The sequence below is a fragment of the Prunus dulcis genome, chromosome 3 (assembly GCF_902201215.1).
Source record: "Prunus dulcis chromosome 3, ALMONDv2, whole genome shotgun sequence".
Lineage (NCBI taxonomy): Eukaryota > Viridiplantae > Streptophyta > Magnoliopsida > Rosales > Rosaceae > Prunus > Prunus dulcis.
The window spans coordinates 15,375,658-15,393,823 of record NC_047652.1 but is presented as its reverse complement, the minus strand read 5'-3'; the positions used below and the strand labels follow the sequence as shown (position 1 = coordinate 15,393,823).

The following is an 18,166-nucleotide window of genomic DNA, read 5'->3' as shown; positions in this document are numbered from 1 at the left end:
TTAGATTTTGCTTTGAATATTACCGAGAATTTTTTTTACATTCTAAGTTAATTTTCAATGATTTGTGTACGGTTCCTAAATTTGCCACTAGTTAGGTGTTGTGTCTAGATTCCAAAACAGGACTAAAGGTCGATAGAGATGTGTGTACTAACTAGTTACACGATGCTGCATTCATATTCTTAGATTTTGCTTTGAATATTACCGAGAATTTTTTTACATTCTAAGTTAATTTTCAATGATTTGTGTATGGTTCCTAAATTTGCCACTAGTTAGGTGTTGTGTCTAGATTCCAAAATAGGACTGAAGGTCGATAGAGATGTGTGTACTAACTAGTTACACGATGCTGCATTCATATTCTTAGATTTTGCTTTGAATATTACCGAGAATTTTTTTCCATTCTAAGTTAATTTTCAATGAATTGCCACTACTTAAAACAATTTTTCATGTATGATATGAATGCATGAAGGGACCTAAGGTCAATTTAGGTAAAAAGCCTTAGATGTTCAATCCACAAAGAGTTTTACAAGAATAACATAACTCTTACGTATTGAAGAAATATTTGCTTGAATAAGCTCTTCTTAAGACAGTACTCATAAGAGTCCAAAGTTTGAGAGCTAGAACCCAAAAGAAATGCAAATAAAGCCCTAGATCAAAACTACAATGAACCTAAAAAAATGATGTAAATGCCCTAAAATGAGCAGGTTTGCGCTAAGATATACCAGTTCTTATGTCGAATAAGACGAGACGCCTTGGGAGGTGAAGAGAATTGCCCTAATTTTTTAGTTTATTATCACATTCTTAGAGATATTTATGGTGTATTGCAATGTGTGTCTATTTTTTGAAGTTAATGAAGTTCTCTTTGATAATGAACATGAGTATTTTTTTTTATGGTTTTATCTATTAACTATGAATTAGAGTATTATCGTTTCGTTTCAATGGGTCTACTTTGTATAGAATTTTTTTAAACATTTTACACGTTGAGCCCCGGAATGAAAATTTCTAAATTTGCCACTAGTTAGATGTTGTGTCTAGATTCCAAAATAGGACTGAAGGACGATAGAGATGTGTGTACTAACTAGTTACACGATGATGCATTCATATTCTTAGATTTTGCTTTGAATATTACCGAGAATTTTTTTACATTCCAAGTTAATTTTCAATGATTTGTGTACGGTTTCCACACCCAAGTTTGTCGTTAGTGTTTGTGTTGGACTTCTCTACCAAAAAAGGAAAATTGCAACTTTTTATATGTACTATATAAACTTTTGTTTTGTTTTTGACAGTCTGTATAGTTCGCGAGGATCGAGAATAACTGACTCTGCGATCGTTTAAACTTTTTACTTTTTGCTTATGTGGATATGAGACATGCACGTCACTGCCCTTGAAAGGTTGATTTTGGTGCTCTCCGGAACTTTATATAGGAACTAGCAGGCACAAGATATGCTAGCTGTTAGCATAACGCTGGCCAAGAAACCAGATGGGGGGAAATAACTTGGATGTGAAAAAAGGAGCTTGGGCTAAAGAGGAAGATGGTCTTCTGAGCAAGTGCATGGAGAATCATGTAGAAGGAAAGTGGCACGAGGTTCCTCACAAAGCAGGTATTCATTCATGTAAAATATATATAACTCTCGAAAACAGGGATATATATAGATGGTATATATAGCTTAATTAAGCAGTGAAGCCTTGCATTAGCGTTGTTTAGAAGGTCTTGAATTCTGTATTCACATGCTAGGCTCGACAGCCACTCGTGCTCTTATATTTTTTTGGCCAAGCACTCATGCTCCTATTTTTATATCACCAAATATATTTTTTCTCCATGTACATATATTTGGCAAGCCCGGCTCTAAGGCAGGGCAAGAAGGGCTACTGCCCTAGGCCACATCTCAAGGAGGGCCCCAAAATATTTATTTATTTTATTGTTCTTTTAAAAGTTGCTTCTAAAATAGTTTCTTAATATGAGGTACAATAGTATACTAGTATATATAAAGTTCTATAGTATATATAAGAAGCTAATAACATCAAGATTTCTGAAGTTCCATCTTGCATTAATGGTTTCTCTTTGATTTTATTCAAACCAAATCTATGTTCAAGTCCTACTAGTGTTAAGAAATAAAACTTTTTTTTTTAATGATGCTTGATGAGTTGCCGTTCTGATTATAAATGTATTAAATGGACTATCTTTGGGAGAAAGAATGACTATAAAATGACTTTGGAAGGACTAGTTTGTGGTTTATATAATAATTAACATATATTGTTCTACCCCTCTTTCTTCCTTTGGTGCATTTTTACTACTTAAAATGTCATATTTTTCTTCCAATCTCTTTTAATTTTTTTTTTCTTGTGTTCAATCTTGCTTTATATATAAAAATTTTAAACATTTCCACAAGTAAAATGAAATTTTTTTTAACCTAATTTTTATTACTAGTTGTAAAAGGTCTACATTCTATATACACACGTATAAACGAAAACAAATATTTTTACTTGTAAGTAGTCTTGCATTTATAGGGCCTTCTTTTTGACTTTGCCATGGGCCACCAAAATCTCAAGGCCGGCCCTAATATTTGGCTCAAGTTATATCACACGAGAGGCGGACATAGCGAGGTACGTATTCCACATGGAGAACTACCTCGAGAAAGATGTTATACAATTTTTGCATTATGTATGTATGCAGGCTTAAACAGATGCAGGAAGAGCTGTAGACTAAGGTGGTTGAACTATTTGAAGCCAAATATCAAGAGAGGGGAGTTTACAGAGGATGAAGTAGATCTAATAATTAGGCTTCACAAGCTTTTAGGAAACAGGTACCAATAAATAAGTCTCTTTCCTAACTATCAAGCTCCACATGCACATCGTCATTATTGTACTCGTTCTTGTCCTTCATTAATTGAAAATAACTTAGCTTTAAAAACTCTTAGAAGCAGAAATTTTATCATACGAATGTATTCATTTTCTCATGTTAATTATGTGTTGAAGGTGGGCACTGATTGCTGGAAGACTTCCAGGAAGAACATCGAACGATGTGAAAAATTATTGGAACACCCGACGGCGGACGAATTCTCTCCTGAAAAGGACTACGAAAGAAAAATTCCAAGAAACAATAAAGCCCATCGTCACAAGGCCTCAACCGCGAAGTTTCACCAAAAGTTCAAATTGTTCGAGTTTTAAAGAACCAATTTTGGACCATAATCAACTAGAAGAAAATTTCAGTACGCCATCACAAACATCACCATCAACAGGGATTGGAAATGATTGGTGGCATTCCTTTTTAGATGACAAGTATGCTACTGAAACAGCTACAGGTTCTGGTCCTGGGTTTGATGAAGAACTGCTCACGAGTTTTTGGGTTGATGATGATATGCCACAATCGGCAAGAACGTGCATCAGTTTTTCTGAAGAAGAACTGAGTATAAGTGATTTCTCTTTTAACTTGGACCTTTGGAATCATTCAAAAGAAGAATAAAGTAGTTCTTAAGTAAGTCTTCCTAGTAGCAATTATTAGCAACTGTTTTTTATTTGTCTATTATTGTTCAACTCTTTGTAATGTCGCTCCAGATATCGTCCCTTTTTCTCTTGTCTTCATGTTTGATGACTACTTTGCATTGTAACATCTAGCTTGTGTACTACTAGTTTTTATTTGTTGGTGTTTTTTTTAGTACAAAAGATTGAGGACGGGGGTTTACAGAAATATTCATTGGGTATTTAGAGGTTTCGAACATCTACCCACATGACATGAGCGGTGATGGAAGAGTTCAACCAACTGAGTTATACCCTATTGACCATTTTATAGGTGTTAATTTAATATTATTGTATGATTATAAAAAAATAATGATAAATTCGTCCAAAAAAGAAATTAAAGATAAATATGAAATCTCCACAACTTACTGTATATAAGTAAAATCATTACCAATTAAAATGTTGACATAAAATTCAACATACAACTTCTCTCTCCACTATGAGAGTCTACCTCTCCTCTTTTGAAAGTTTTTCATCTCTTTTGTAAATAAGTCCAGCTAAATTTGATTCAAAAACATACTTAAAGGAAGTTGAGGTTCCACGGTGACACGTGCCCTAATACCTTTTGAAATTATTGAAAAGGACATTTAGATAAATACAATTACAAAAAAATAATTACGAAATTTTGTAAATCACGCATAGCACCTGTGATTAAAACAAAGTCTTCGTGTGTGCAAGGAGACTAGTCACATTATTATTAGTAAACAGTTTTATCATTAATAACTAATTTTTCTTTATATATATATATATATAATTAAAAAAAAGTTAAAAATAAGGCTAGTTTATTGTGACCCGTTTCTTATTATTTTCACTTTCAATGACAAGACGACAACATACACTATACATATGTACGTGCTTTTTGTTTTTGTTTTTTGTTTTTTTCTCTGTGTGGTTGTGGAAGTAGCCAAGTCAAACTTAAACCATATTTATTCTATTGGAACAAGTAGCAGTATGCATTGTCTTGTTATCTTTGGTTGCAATATTCTGTCTACATCTTCATTTTGACAGAGTGAAAATGACAACCTAAATGGAATCCTAAACAAAGAAATGGAGATGCAGGGTAATGCACAAGAAGAATATCATAATAGTCAAGGGCCTGGAGCATAAGAAGTAGAGACATTGATTAACAACCTTGCTGCAAGTTTAATTCACGCATCTTCTTAGACAAATTTTTTTTATATGCATTTATTTAAGCCTTTCAATTTTTTTTCCATTGCCACAATTTTAACATTATGATGACTATGGATTTGTGAAAAAATATATTAATTACTTATTCAATTTGAAGGATGGTTTATGAATCTACTACTCTTGTGATATCTATTTCTTTTTTGGAATTTCTTCAACACATAATTATGTTTTTCTAAGTAGGTTATATTTGGTGTTAGAAAATATAACACCAAATATGTGGCACTTTACTTACACTTTAAACAATGTCATTAATGCATTAGAAAAAATAACTTATATTTTCGCAATTTACCCTTAGTAAATGTATCATTTAATTAATTCATTTTATTTCCAAATAGAAAAATATATAAGACTAGACATTAATTAGAATAAATTTGTTCTTTCGACAAACCAGTCCCATATACCCTCGCTCACAGCCAGCCACTATACCATTCTTTCTCCCCTTTCCTTGCCAATCCAACCCAGACATCTACTGCCACTTCTCACTCTTTCTAGCCAACAGCCCTCCCCTCCACCACCTTGCCTTGATTTTTGCCCTCCCCTCCACCACATCGCGTCAATCTCCAACAGCAACTCCGTTGATCTTCACCACGACGACGACTCCCACCCACACCGATCTTCCCCCAACCAGCATCACTGCGTCGATCCCTGCCACCCACGTCTTCCTCCCGCTCCTTGTGGTTGGGTTGTGGGTTGTTTTTTCGAATTTTTCATGTTTCCTTCTTAGTATTTTAATTATTCAATTTCTTAAAACTCATCTTTTTAAAATATATATATATATATGTGTTTGTTAAATGATTCAATATTTTTTAGTAATTTAAATAACATTTGTTATTTTTTTAACAATAATTTAATAGAAATGACAAAATTGGCTAACAAACAACACAGGTTTTTGAAAAAATATATATAATAAAACAATACACAAGGATAATACATTTAATAAGGTTGAATTTGGAAAGCAAAAGGTATCTTGTGTGAGGTATTAATAACTTTGTTTTGAAAGAAAGTAAAGTGTCAAATGTCATGAAGAAAATGAAAAAGGTCCATAGGAGAAGGTTAGAGAAAAAAGATTGCTAGCATTCCCTTGTGGTCGAACCTAATTGCCACATAAATTTTATTTTCCCAAGAGGTGCAACCTAAATGACACCTCTTTTGTCAAAGTCTTTTATTTTCAAAAAATTTCAACAACTAGTATAAAAAACTGATTTTTCTACATATTTTTCCTATCTTTTCTCTCTTCATTTCTCTTATCTTATTCTTCCTCCCTTTTCTTTTACTCAGAGTAAACAAAAATTCCTCCTTTTAGATTTCCATGTTAATTACTAAAATGTGCCCTATGTGTACCACTGATCAAATTGACCTTTATTTGAACATATGATAACAATTGACAGTTTAATCATATTACATATTACGTGACGTGATTATTTTAAAAATACATATTAATTGAAAAAAATAATTTATACAAGAGATATTAGAGTAAAGGGGGATCGAACCTAGAACCTCAAGTGAAATGATAAATACTCTTAACCAATTGAACTACAACTCTCTTACAAAATAAGCATTTAGTTGGCGGAAACTTTTTTAGTTTATTAAAAGAATTTTGGAGAGAGATGTTAGGCTCGTGTGCCTATGTGTGATATCTGAAGACAGTTAAGCCACGTATCTTTAATTAGTTAGTTTGTTTAAGAAGTAGTTAGGCTGTTAACTAAGCATCTGGTTAAGTGTTAAGCTTTGATGAGGGACAATTAATTGATGGTTTCTCTCATTTTCTTGGCTTTCATTATCTTTGTTCTTTCTCTGATCCACCACCAAAAATGTTGTTGTCAATCCACTGTAGTCTCGTTCTTTACTGTTGAGACAGGTCAAGTACGTACGCAGGCCAATAATTGAGCAAATAATGCCAGGTGTACTTCTGCCTAATTTTTTGTCGGCCCAATTTTGGGTTTTTTTCTATTTACAAACTAACATTGAGGGAAGCGTGTTGGGAGGAGCCAGTAGAACACTCTAAAGCAGGATTCAAGAGATGAGTGTAGTAAAAGGTTACACGATGCTGCATTGATATTCGTAGAATATGTGCTTTGACAATTAGAGAATTTTATGCCCTGCCTGCTCACCTATGAATTGCAGCTATACACTGTTCAGAGACAGCGAGCATAAGTAAGGACACAGAGAGATGACGGTGATCGGAGGTGGGTTTTTCCAAATTTTAGCTAAGGAAGTGGTTTAGGAAGTCCATTGTAGATGCTCTTATCCTCCCACAGAGAAGGTTTCAAACACAAAGAGGTGCTGGTGAGGACAGACAGGAACAAAGAGATGGCGGTGAGGATAGTGAGGAGCTTCGAACCCAGACAAAAATCGGAGATTCGCTGAGTTTGAAATCATGTTTGTTTTTTACAGTCAGATTCTTGTAAAAAAAAAAGCCAGGTGAAGGTGGTTTTTACCATCATTGTTGGATTAACATTTGGTATTTTGGATGTTGATTATGGACTTCTTTGTAACATAACAGCTATAGATATTGAATAAATTTAAATATGGTGTTTGTGGAGGAGGGCTCTGGAGGTGTGGGTAAGGGAGGGAGTGTGAGAGGATGTAGTTCAGAGAAGGGGTTTTGGGTCGAGAGAGAGAGAGAGAGAGAGAGAGAGAGAGACGATGTGCAAGAGTTGTAATTAAAATTTGTTTTAAATCTGGACCATAGAAACAATTAAACTGTGAAAACCAGAACTTCATAACTAGTCCGTATATTCGTGCTCCGGAGAATCCCCCTATATAAGGAAGAAGAATTGAGGCTGAAGGAAGAAGAGGAATATTGAAGAAGAACTCAGAAATAAGAGAGAATTTGCTTTCTTTGATTTTTAATCGTATGAACAATTACAGAAGGATGTGTTTTATATCATATGTTTAGCCTATAACTAATGCTTAACAAACTAACTAATAATTACAGCTGTGATACGTAAACCACACGTGCCAACACTAACAAACTCTGAGCTAATTGTTACTGTTATCAAGCCGTATAAGAAAACATATTTTAATAGCGACAGGTAGTTCATTTCTGATGGAGAACCGTACATAGACACCTCTTAAACTTGTTTACTTCTGTGGACACGTCTGTGGACACGAGACATTGCACGTCACTGGCCTTGTAGCCTTAATCTGATCGTCTTCATACCTTCAGAGACCTTTTATTTATAATGCTAGGTGGCTTCTGGAGGCTTTGAGGTAACTAAAAGGCACAATATAAACTAGCTGCTAACATACAACGCTGGCCAACAAGAAGATGGAGGGCTATAACTTGGGTGTGAGAAAAGGAGCTTGGACTAGAGAGGAAGATGATCTTTTGAGGCAGTGCATTGAGAATCATGGAGAAGGAAAGTGGCACCAAGTTCCTAACAAAGCAGGTATTAATGTAAATATAACTCAGAGAGATATATGATATAGATGGTTAATAAATAGCTAGAGCTTAATTAATAGGCAGTGAAGCCTTAAATTAGTGATGCTTACAAGGCCTTAAACTTATCCACTTATTGCCAATTGGTTGCTTTTAATTTTGTCTTTCACCGGTTAGGCCCAATAGTCATTAGTGCTCCCATATTACTCATTATTTATGTTGTCCACGTGTTTAGTTCAAATGATATCACTCGTGAGCCGAGGAATGCTAAGGGACTTATCCCACATCTGGAATTTTTTGCATTATGCATGGATGCAGGGTTGAACAGGTGCAGGAAGAGCTGTAGACTAAGGTGGATGAACTATTTGAAGCCAAATATCAAGAGAGGAGAGTTTGCAGAGGATGAAGTAGATCTAATCATTAGGCTTCACAAGCTTTTAGGAAACAGGTACCAATAAATGTCTCTTTCCTTATCCCACATGGTTCTTTCATCACATACCATTCAAAAAAACCTAAAATCCACAATCGCCGACATGCATCCCGTGTTTTCTATATTATATCTTCTGTTGTTTATCTCAGTACGCATGCACAACCACAAAAAAGCACTAGAAGGGCCATGAAGCCATGCATGATGTATCTTAGTCTCTGTGAATCGTAAAACATAGTGATCATATATGTTACAACATCTACAAAAAGCTTTTTATCACAAATAGCCCTAACGTTTTGTGAAATTATCGTCTTTCGTCTTTAATGTTTTTTATGTGATATTAATGGTTCTTAAAGTTATCCTTCACAAATCAGAATATTCTTTATCGTCAGTTTCCGTTAAATTATTTATTAAAATAATGATGTGGTATATATTTGGGGCAACACATCTAATAATATAGTACCACGTAGCTTTAATAAAAGATTTAAATCCCAACCCGGTTCTTTGCTTGCCTAACCATCAGCATCAAATCTGATGAGAGAGAGTGAGTGAGTGGAGGGAGGTGGGTGCCACGGTGAGGCGACAGGTTTGAAGGAAGAGGACGAGAGAGTTTTTTTAAAGTTTTAATCTTATCTTTTTTAAATATATTAATACTTTATTTAAAATCATGTGGCTATATATTATTGAATGTGTGGCCCACATATATGTCATATCATCTTTTTAACAGAAAATTTCACGAAAATTGACGGCAGGGTTTGATTTATTTCCTACTTTTTGTGTGTCTGTATCATAGCACAAATGTATTGATTATTTTCTCATGCTATCTGTCGAAGGTGGTCATTGATTGCTGGAAGGCTTCCAGGAAGGACAGCGAATGATGTGAAAAATTATTGGAACACTCGACTGCGGACGGATTCTCGCCTGAAAAAGGTGAAAGATAAACCCCAAGAAACAATAAAGACCATCGTAATAAGACCTCAACCCCGAAGCTTCATCAAGAGTTCAAATTGTTTGAGCGGTAAAGAACCAATTTTGGATCATATTCAAACAGTCGAGAATTTTAGTACGCCGTCACAAACATCACCATCAACAAAGAATGGAAATGATTGGTGGGAAACCTTTTTAGATGACGAGGATGTTTTTGAAAGAGGTACATGCTATGGTCTAGCGTTAGAGGAAGAAGAGTTCACAAGTTTTTGGGCTGATGATATGCCACAATCGAAAAGACAGTGTACCAATGTTTCAGAAGAAGGACTAGGTGGAGGTGATTTCTCTTTTAACGTGGACTTTTGGAATCATTAAATTAAGGAGCGCGCTGCTTCAATTGATGATGTTGGTTTTTAAAGTGACTGTCAAAAGATTATTGCTTTTAAAAATAAGTATGATATTTTATTTTTACCAAAAACCTTAAACTGCTTAACTTTAAAGTTATGCAGGTTTTTAGCGAAAAAAAGAAATCTCAAATGGGGCCAATTTCTTTGTAATGTTGGGCTAGCTTTTTCCTTTTCCTTTTTTTTAAAAAAAAATGTTTGATGGTGACTTTGCATTGTATACATCATCTAGCTTGTGTACTTTTTTTTTTTTTGTTGAAAACATCTAGCTTGTGTACTACTGTTTTCCTTTTGTTGATGTTAATTTAATATTCTTTTATATGACTATACAGTGAGGATATCAACATGGGAAACTTTGGAAAAGGCCAGAAAAGAGAGAAAATTTTTAAAATAAGTCAAAATGGACAAAATTGCCTTTATTTATTTTTGGATTTCCTAAGGAATTCTTTACATTTACATGTCTTTGGTTTGAAAGTTGAGAGGTTTTTCTGTCTTTTTTTAAAAAGTTTTTACTTTTTCCAAAAGTGAAAGTTTCTTTGTAGCTAAAACTTAAATTTACTTATTACAAAAGACAAGAAGATTAATGTGGGCATGCGTAGAAAAGTCACATGAGACAGATGCTAGATGAGAAATAAAGCATAGTGATGAGCTGAATAAAAGGCACATGTATGTTTATGTCTCCAAACTATACTTTTGCGATTTATTATGCATAACAACATTAGACAATCATTGGTCTCAGGTTCGAACTACCATAACACTTTGATAATGTGAATATGTGAAACCCCCTTCCTCTTATAATTTAGACTTATATTCAAAAAAACATAAACAAAAACCAAACAAAATATCATAGGCAATCAATCTTGATAAACGGGATTTTCTTGAGTTTGAAATTGTCCACTTGTTACACTAAGTATGAATCTCGTTAGAACTCCTTCCCATTAATTCCAATTAAATTAAGGGATACGATTTCCCCACTCCCATTTTCTCCACTTACACTCCCTTTTACTTTTTAATATTTTTTAATCAATTTTATTCTTTCTCTTTCCTATTCTACCATTACCCTACATTAATTTCTTTTTACTTCACTTTCATATTAGTTCCTTTTCTTTATACTTAATTTTCCAACTTTCACTCCATTTTCAATATTTTTTTTTCCTTTAATAGAGTAAGAAATTAAGTTTTTTTTTCTTCCCTTTAATACTGAAAATGAAGTGTAAATTGAAAAATTAAGTATAAAGAAAAACAAATAATATAAAAGTGAAGTAAAAAAGAAATTAATGTAGGGTAAGGATAGAATAGGAAAGAGAAAGAACAAAATTGATTAAAAAGTATTTAAAAGCAAAAAGGAGTGTAAGTGAAGAAAAGAAGAGTGGGGAAATCAGCTCCCTAAATTAATTTTTTTGGACCTCCAGGAGTTATGAACAACTAAATGTACATGTCATTTTTGTTTTAAACACATATATCATTGATCAGTCCCGATCTCTTGGACCACAGGAGTCCAAGAGATTGTGGTCACCCACCGTTGGATATTAATCCAATGGTTCAAAATGATATATATAAATGCAATATGACATAAATGATTATTACCCGATTCAAGTCAACCGTTGAATTTACATCCAACGGTGAGTGACCATAAATCTCTTGGACTACAGGGGTCCAAGAGATCGGGACTGTATCATTGATATACCCAAATGAAATATAACATTGTGAAGTTTTTCATTTTACAGTTGCAATGCAATAGAATTATTCTATATATAACACGCAACAATAACTATAAACTCTTGTCAAAACACATTCTTTTATGTGGATGCCCGAACATTATTGTTATGTGAATGCCATGTATTTTATACTATTTCTCTTTAATGTTTCGCATGTTTACAATGGCGTCTGCACAGTAATAACTTACGGACTTCCGCATAAGAGAAAAAGTGTATATATAATATATGTGTGAGTGTATATATATATATAGCTACAGTTTAATTAAATAGTGAGGCCCCTGGTGAAGACCCTGCATTAGGTTTAATTATGTGGATGTGCATGCTGTAGTATGCATGTGCGGGATTAAAAAGATGCAGGAAGAGCTGTAGAGTAAGGTGTTTCAACATCCACATCGTCATTATTGTACAACAATGACTACAAGCCCCATTTAGTAATGCTTTTTTCCCCAAAATTTAGACCCCATTTGGTAATGCTTTTTTTGTCAAAAATAAACTTCATTAACTAGTTTAAGGTATTTGGTAAAAATAAAAAATCCTCATTATTTTAGAATGTTGTTAAACGAATCTAAAAATTACCTGAGTACACCTTATAATCTAAGTACACCCTAATATTTTAATTAAATTATAAAGTTAACTAAATCCACCATATTTTACTACCAAAAATACTCTTGGTGCACCCTAATACTATCACACAACACTCTAATACCAATCCTAAACCAGGCATCTCTTTAACATGAATTCATGCCATATTTTCATATTTATAAATGTATTAAATTGAGTGGTTAAATAATTTCAGATTTAAAAGTGATCTTTTGTAAGAATAATCATTTATCTAAGAAAATATCCTACTCGGATCATGGAAATCTAATCCAGCAAATCGTGGTCCCAAAATTTGCAAATAGTAATCAAAACTTCTGGTCCCATTCTTTTTGAATGTGAAATCTTGGCCCCGTGCTTTTTTTGTATACAAGATAGATTTTGAAAACGATTGAATAAAGATACTTAATTATTAGTATCTGTTGGAATAAAAAAAAATCACAAAAATCACAAAATATTGGAACGTGGGATTGGATAGGTGAGGGGGAAGTTTGGAAAAAGGTGGGGGTCTAAACCAATGAAAACGTTTAAGAGAGTTTAGTGGCTCCTATTTTTGGGGGAGCTGATTATTCAGTTTTTAGTATAAATATTCTGCACTAAAGAGAAAAAAGAAGAGGAGGACAGGGAGAGAGGAGAACACGACAAAAGAAGAAAACTGTTGCAGAAGGAAAATTGCAGGAGCACAAATACAAGAGGAGACATTTTCACATGTATATGGATCCTGTCAATTAATTCTTGTTGGGTGGCAACCCTCAAATCATTTTCTTGGATGATGAATCCATATTGGGTGGCAACCCTCAAATAAAACTCTTGGATGATAAATCCATAATGGGTGGCAACCCTTAAATCATGAACAACAAATCCATGAGAGGATTCCTGTTTAACAAAGCTCTGCCGAGCAAAAGGAAATCCTTTGAAATGGAAATGGTGTTTGGAGGGTTAATTCAAAAAATGTACAAAAAAAAGAGAGCGTGAATTACCTCTTGGGCTCTCTCACCACTCCTCTCCATCTCTGTTTAAGAAGGCCTTTATTTTTTCTCTCTGAGCAAACTACATCAAAAAAATGCAAAGGATGTTAGTCATGAAGAAAAGAATAGGCAGAGAAAAAATGGAGATCTGTAAAAAAAGGGGAAAAGCAAATAGAGGCCATGTTTTTCTGTCACAGCCTCTCTCCCTCTCTCTCTCTTAGATGATCCTCTTGTTGGGCACACAATCACAACAGACAGAAAAAATTAAAGCAGTAAAACAGCCATTGAAAAAAAAAAGGGAAAGAAAGTGGCTGAGTGCCACTTCGTGGGTGTTGCTGGTTTAAAGGGAGAGAATAGTGACAACCAAAAGAAAACATGGGTGTAGAAAAAAAAGAGAAGCAGAACTTGGGAAGGGCCACGTTGGAGCAGCCCATGCTTTGAATGCCCTATCTTTTGGTTTCATAACAAACAACTAAAATATCTGGATGTTTGACAATTAAAAAAAAAAAGAGGTTTGCTACAGTCATAAAAAGAAGAAGAAAAGTCAAAGCAAAACAAAGAAGAAGATGGCTGACGCCACTTTGTTGGAGATTGGAAGAAAAGAAAAACAAAGACACAAGAAACTTGGTGTTGCAGAGGAAAAAAATGAGGAAAAAGACAAAAAAAATATGAAACCTCTTGATGTGTTGTGGCAGTTTTTCTTTTTGGTTTTCTCCTTTTATTTGCAAAGGCTCTGTATCAATTGTGACTTCGTGTACCTTTTTAAAGACTGAACAGTAACAGTGTTTGCTCTTAATTCGGACTGATCACAAGTATTCCAGATAAAGATGGGATTGCAAGGTCTGATTTTACTTGGAAACAAACTCTGTAAAGAGTTGGATAGCTAATCGCTTGCTGGACCAAAGTTTTTTTTTGGGGCTCCATGCTCATGGGCTAACTATCAACAAACATCAAAAGCCCAAAATAGGATCATGGGCTGTCAGAGAATAATTATCCATTGACTCTCAGAAGCCCATATAATTAATGGGTAACCCAAATAATTACCCATTAAACTTCCTAAAGCCCAAATTCCCTATCATATGGTTAATGGATTAGTTAAAAAAATCCTTGTAGCCATATTTGGGTCCAAGTGCGAATGTCAAATTTAGAAAATTAGTGGGTTAATCAAAATTGCTCATTAATTTTCTAGGACATTGACAAAAAGAAAAAGTGGTACAAAACCATCCAAATTTTTCCCATGGGTCATCTACCCATGAAAATTCCAATGAGATTAAATTCAAATATCTCAAACACAAATTCTCAATTAATGGGCCACACTTACCCATTATTCAAAATTGCTCATTAATTTTCTGGGACATTGACAAAAAGAAAAAGTGGTACAAAACCATTCAAAATTTTCCCATAGGTCACCTACCTATGAAAATCTTCAAATCGTCTCAAAGACACCAACTCCACACTTACCCATTAATTTCTAAATTTTTCGAACTACGTTGGTTTGATCCCTTTAAAAGGGTACGTAGGCAATCTAGAGATTCAATCTAGATGCAACCATCCCAAACATATTTTCATATCGAATCCCTGGTTTATTAAGCTAAATTCACTCAAACTCCTCAATCAAACCCATTCAAAATTCTTCGTTTTGTGATGAGTCATTTATTCATCGTGAATGTTTGAACTACGAGTGGCTTGATTCCCGCAAAGGATACGTAGGCATCCTGAGGTTGGACTTGGGAGCAGCTGCAAAATCAAACACACACGTTCTGTTTCTTTATGATGGAATCAAAGGGTTTTCCCTTGAAGCAAGGGATTGTAATTAAGAGACTTGCGTCTCGAATGGGTCGAACCTAAAATAATAAAACCCCATTATTTAATTAGTGGTGGTGAAATTATATTAGGGAGATCACCATTTTCCTTCAACAGTATTACTGCTGAATTCCACTTTTCCAGACAAGGATATCGTATATCACCTGGGCAGTTACAAGATCGATTTGTGCTTGATTCGTTTTCTCATATAAGATTACACTGTAACATCAAGTTGTTTGGTTTCTTAAAGTAAGGCTTCTGTCTCACTGATAGCGCTTTGTGGGAGGGTTGGCAGTTGTAAAAAGTTTATTTATTTATTTTATAAATTTAAAAATAGTTATTTACACTAATACCTCCTTTATACAAAAAAAAAATTCTTCAAATGAAAAAGTTGGTCTTTGAGATTAGATTGCATATACATTAATTGAGGTTAATTTTTTATTTGCATAAGTTTTTTTTTCAATGAAATTATCAATTTTTGGACTATCAATCAACAGAAAGGGGTTTTGTGAAAACACACTTAAACCTCAAGGGGTGTTTGTGTAATTTTTGTGACATGAGGCATATTTGTGAAAACACCAAAAATCTGAGGGGGTGTTAGTGTGAAAATACCTGTAGGATGACTAAAAATGCCTAGAGGATGGTGAATAGGCCAATTTAAAATTATAATCGAATAAATAAAAATAAACTTCGGTAGCAGGATTGATATGGATTATCAATCCTGAAACGTGCTGAGCATAAAATAAAATAACACGCAGAGAATTATTTTACGTGATAAAATCTCATCTCTGGGGAAAATCCATGGGACTCCTCAGTCCAACACAAATCCACTATAGAACGATAATTACAAGAAGTATTCACACACTTATCCTAGATACATTCTAGATAATGTTTACCGACTTCTTCGTAACTCAACTTCTATCACGGGATGATCTTCGACACTCCTTATGTTGAACACAATACTAGCCATGATTGCTTCAAGCTCGCTAGAGGAAAACCGTCACCACGGTCTTGGTGCCCTCAACCGTATGAGTCATCAACATGCATATGAATGCAATATGAATGATTAAAGTGTTTGATAAATCACCAAGTATATGCACAATAGCTTTGATGATTTATCTCAAATATATGCACAGTACTTAAGAATTTTAGATACTCAAACAAAATATGGGAAATCTCTGTATGATAAAAGAGATGTACACAATGATTTATACAAAACCTATTCTCCACAATCACGTGAAGGCCCACAACCCTAACTCAAAGTCTTGCCATGCATTCAATTTGATAGTTTTGGAATCCTATATGGTTTCCTCATGTTCTATATTATAAAAGATAGTTTTCCAACCATCAATTGTTATCCAATGAAACAATGTATATCAATATGTAAACAACGAAGCTAAATAGAATATTAATTGAAACATACTTTCCAAGACCAAAATGATGAAAACATAATCTTTTAACTTAAAACAAAATAGAGTTTAACTAGGAAAGTAATCTCAAGATATAAAATCTAATCCTATTAAAAATAGGATTAATATGAAAATACTTGATTGAAAATAACTCCAATTAGGAATCCTATAATGAATGCATGATTATGTCATGATTTACCTGAACTCAGTTTCTTATATCGATCACGTCATACTTCAAAAATCCAGAATTGAATGTGTTGCGCTAAAGCTTTCAGTAAAACATGTTCACACATTAATTCCCAACATATGCTAGAATTTAAGAAATGACAATACAATTTCCATACTAACATAGTTTAAATAACTTCTTCTTCTTTTCTGCTAGAGTTATTTACAATGACATCACCAGCCAGGTTACAAATTCTTTTCACTAACCCCTTCCTTTAATTTTATGTTGAAAATTTTATCATTTCATAAAGGATACTTCTTTAAAATGACAAAATTAACTTAAACAATTAGACGTCATGAATATGTACAATCTAATCTCTTAATTAACTTTGTCATTCGAAGAATTTTGTTTTTATGACAACACCAATTGTTAGATAAAAAATTAACATATGGAGTTTTGTGAAATCAATTTGAAACCTCTAGAGAGTGTGAGTGTAAATTTTGAAACCTCCAAAACCTCAAATGGAACAAATATCTATTTGACATTAAAGAAAAGGATCCGTGACATACAAACTTGTGTTTGTTTCGTTACAACAGAAAAGAAGCTTTAGCTGATATTTTTGAGGCTGACTTAGAGCACTTTGCTTGTTGTGTGTGGAGTGTGTGGAAACTACGTAACGACTCTTTGCATGGGAAACAAATTACACGGTTGGATAATATGGTGGAAAACACGATGGAGATGCTGGAGGTGTTCAATTCTTGTGAGGAGCGGTCCAAGCTCCCCTTCGTACCTCAACAGGTCCATTGGTTGAAACCACGGGTAAATACTTTTATTCTTAACTTTGATGGGGCTGTGGGTCGTGAGCAAAGTGGTCGGGGTCTGGGGACTGCTGTCGTGATCATGACGGAAACTTTATCTTTGGGTTTGCTTCTGGTGGTCCACCTGATCTAGATGTTTTGGGCACTGAGTTGGAGGCTGTCCGGGAAGGTTTATTGATGATGGGATACATGGGTTTTACTCGGTTTACCATTGGTCTTTATTCTCAAGAAGCTGTTTCTATTCTCAAAGATGGTTTGGATTGGTGGAGTAATATTGGCAATGTGGTGGAGGATGTTCGTCGGTTAATGGTTGATCAAGAGGTGGCTGGAGTGTTTTATCAACATCGAAAAGGCAATGGGGTGGCACATGGCCTAGCCCAGCATGGATTGAGAGCAAGATCTCGACTTTTCTGGAGACCGTGCTTCCCTATGGCCAAGCATTCTGTTAGATAAGGACAGAACTATGGCCTAGATTTTTGTTTGCATTATTCAGGTGCGGTGGTACTTTTTTTTTTGACCGAAATTTCCTTCATTGGGGGTTTTTTAAGGCAAGATTTTAATGAGGCCTATAAAAAAAATTTGAAAGAGTAGTTTTTCTGAACCTTTAGCCTCAAGTTTAAACAATATAATTACCATGCAAAACAAAAGAAATTATAATAAGATTTTCCACCTAATTGCACATCGATCCAAACGCTATCCCTCAATACCTCCAATTAAATTATGTAGCTTCCTCTTGTTCTTCATGGGCTTAAATTCTATGTTTGCTAGTGTAGTTTCCACCAATGCCCCGTCTAAACTACAAATCAATCGGTCGTGTTTGAGCTTTTTGAATAAGGACACATCATG

The 18,166-nt window shown here is 34.3% G+C and overlaps 2 protein-coding genes across 2 annotated transcripts; both read left to right on the top strand.

The window, feature by feature from the left end:
- Positions 1–1,477: 1,477 nt before the first annotated feature.
- On the top strand, positions 1,478–3,460 carry LOC117622435 (transcription factor MYB1-like). The gene is made up of 3 exons (XM_034353104.1): positions 1,478–1,598; positions 2,672–2,801; positions 2,974–3,460. Exons 1-3 carry the CDS (start codon positions 1,478–1,480, stop codon positions 3,458–3,460), a joined length of 738 nt encoding a protein of 245 aa, XP_034208995.1.
- Positions 3,461–7,911: 4,451 nt separating this feature from the next.
- LOC117621589 (transcription factor MYB1-like) lies at positions 7,912–10,097 on the top strand. Its single transcript, XM_034352153.1, has 3 exons — positions 7,912–8,093; positions 8,402–8,531; positions 9,344–10,097. The coding sequence occupies exons 1-3, from the start codon at positions 7,973–7,975 to the stop codon at positions 9,810–9,812; spliced, it is 720 nt and encodes a 239-aa protein (XP_034208044.1). The 5' UTR covers positions 7,912–7,972; the 3' UTR covers positions 9,813–10,097.
- The last annotated feature ends 8,069 nt before the right edge of the window (positions 10,098–18,166 follow it).

Bases quoted from the DNA above. Each gene is read 5' to 3' on its own strand.
- LOC117622435 (XM_034353104.1), top strand. From the start codon at position 1,478: ATGGGGGGAAATAACTTGGATGTGAAAAAAGGAGCTTGGGCTAAAGAG. The intron at 1,599-2,671 runs GTATTCATTCAT...GTATGTATGCAG, and splicing joins CGAGGTTCCTCACAAAGCAG to GCTTAAACAGATGCAGGAAG. The intron at 2,802-2,973 runs GTACCAATAAAT...TATGTGTTGAAG, and splicing joins CACAAGCTTTTAGGAAACAG to GTGGGCACTGATTGCTGGAA.
- LOC117621589 (XM_034352153.1), top strand. From the start codon at position 7,973: ATGGAGGGCTATAACTTGGGTGTGAGAAAAGGAGCTTGGACTAGAGAG. The intron at 8,094-8,401 runs GTATTAATGTAA...GCATGGATGCAG, and splicing joins CCAAGTTCCTAACAAAGCAG to GGTTGAACAGGTGCAGGAAG. The intron at 8,532-9,343 runs GTACCAATAAAT...TATCTGTCGAAG, and splicing joins CACAAGCTTTTAGGAAACAG to GTGGTCATTGATTGCTGGAA.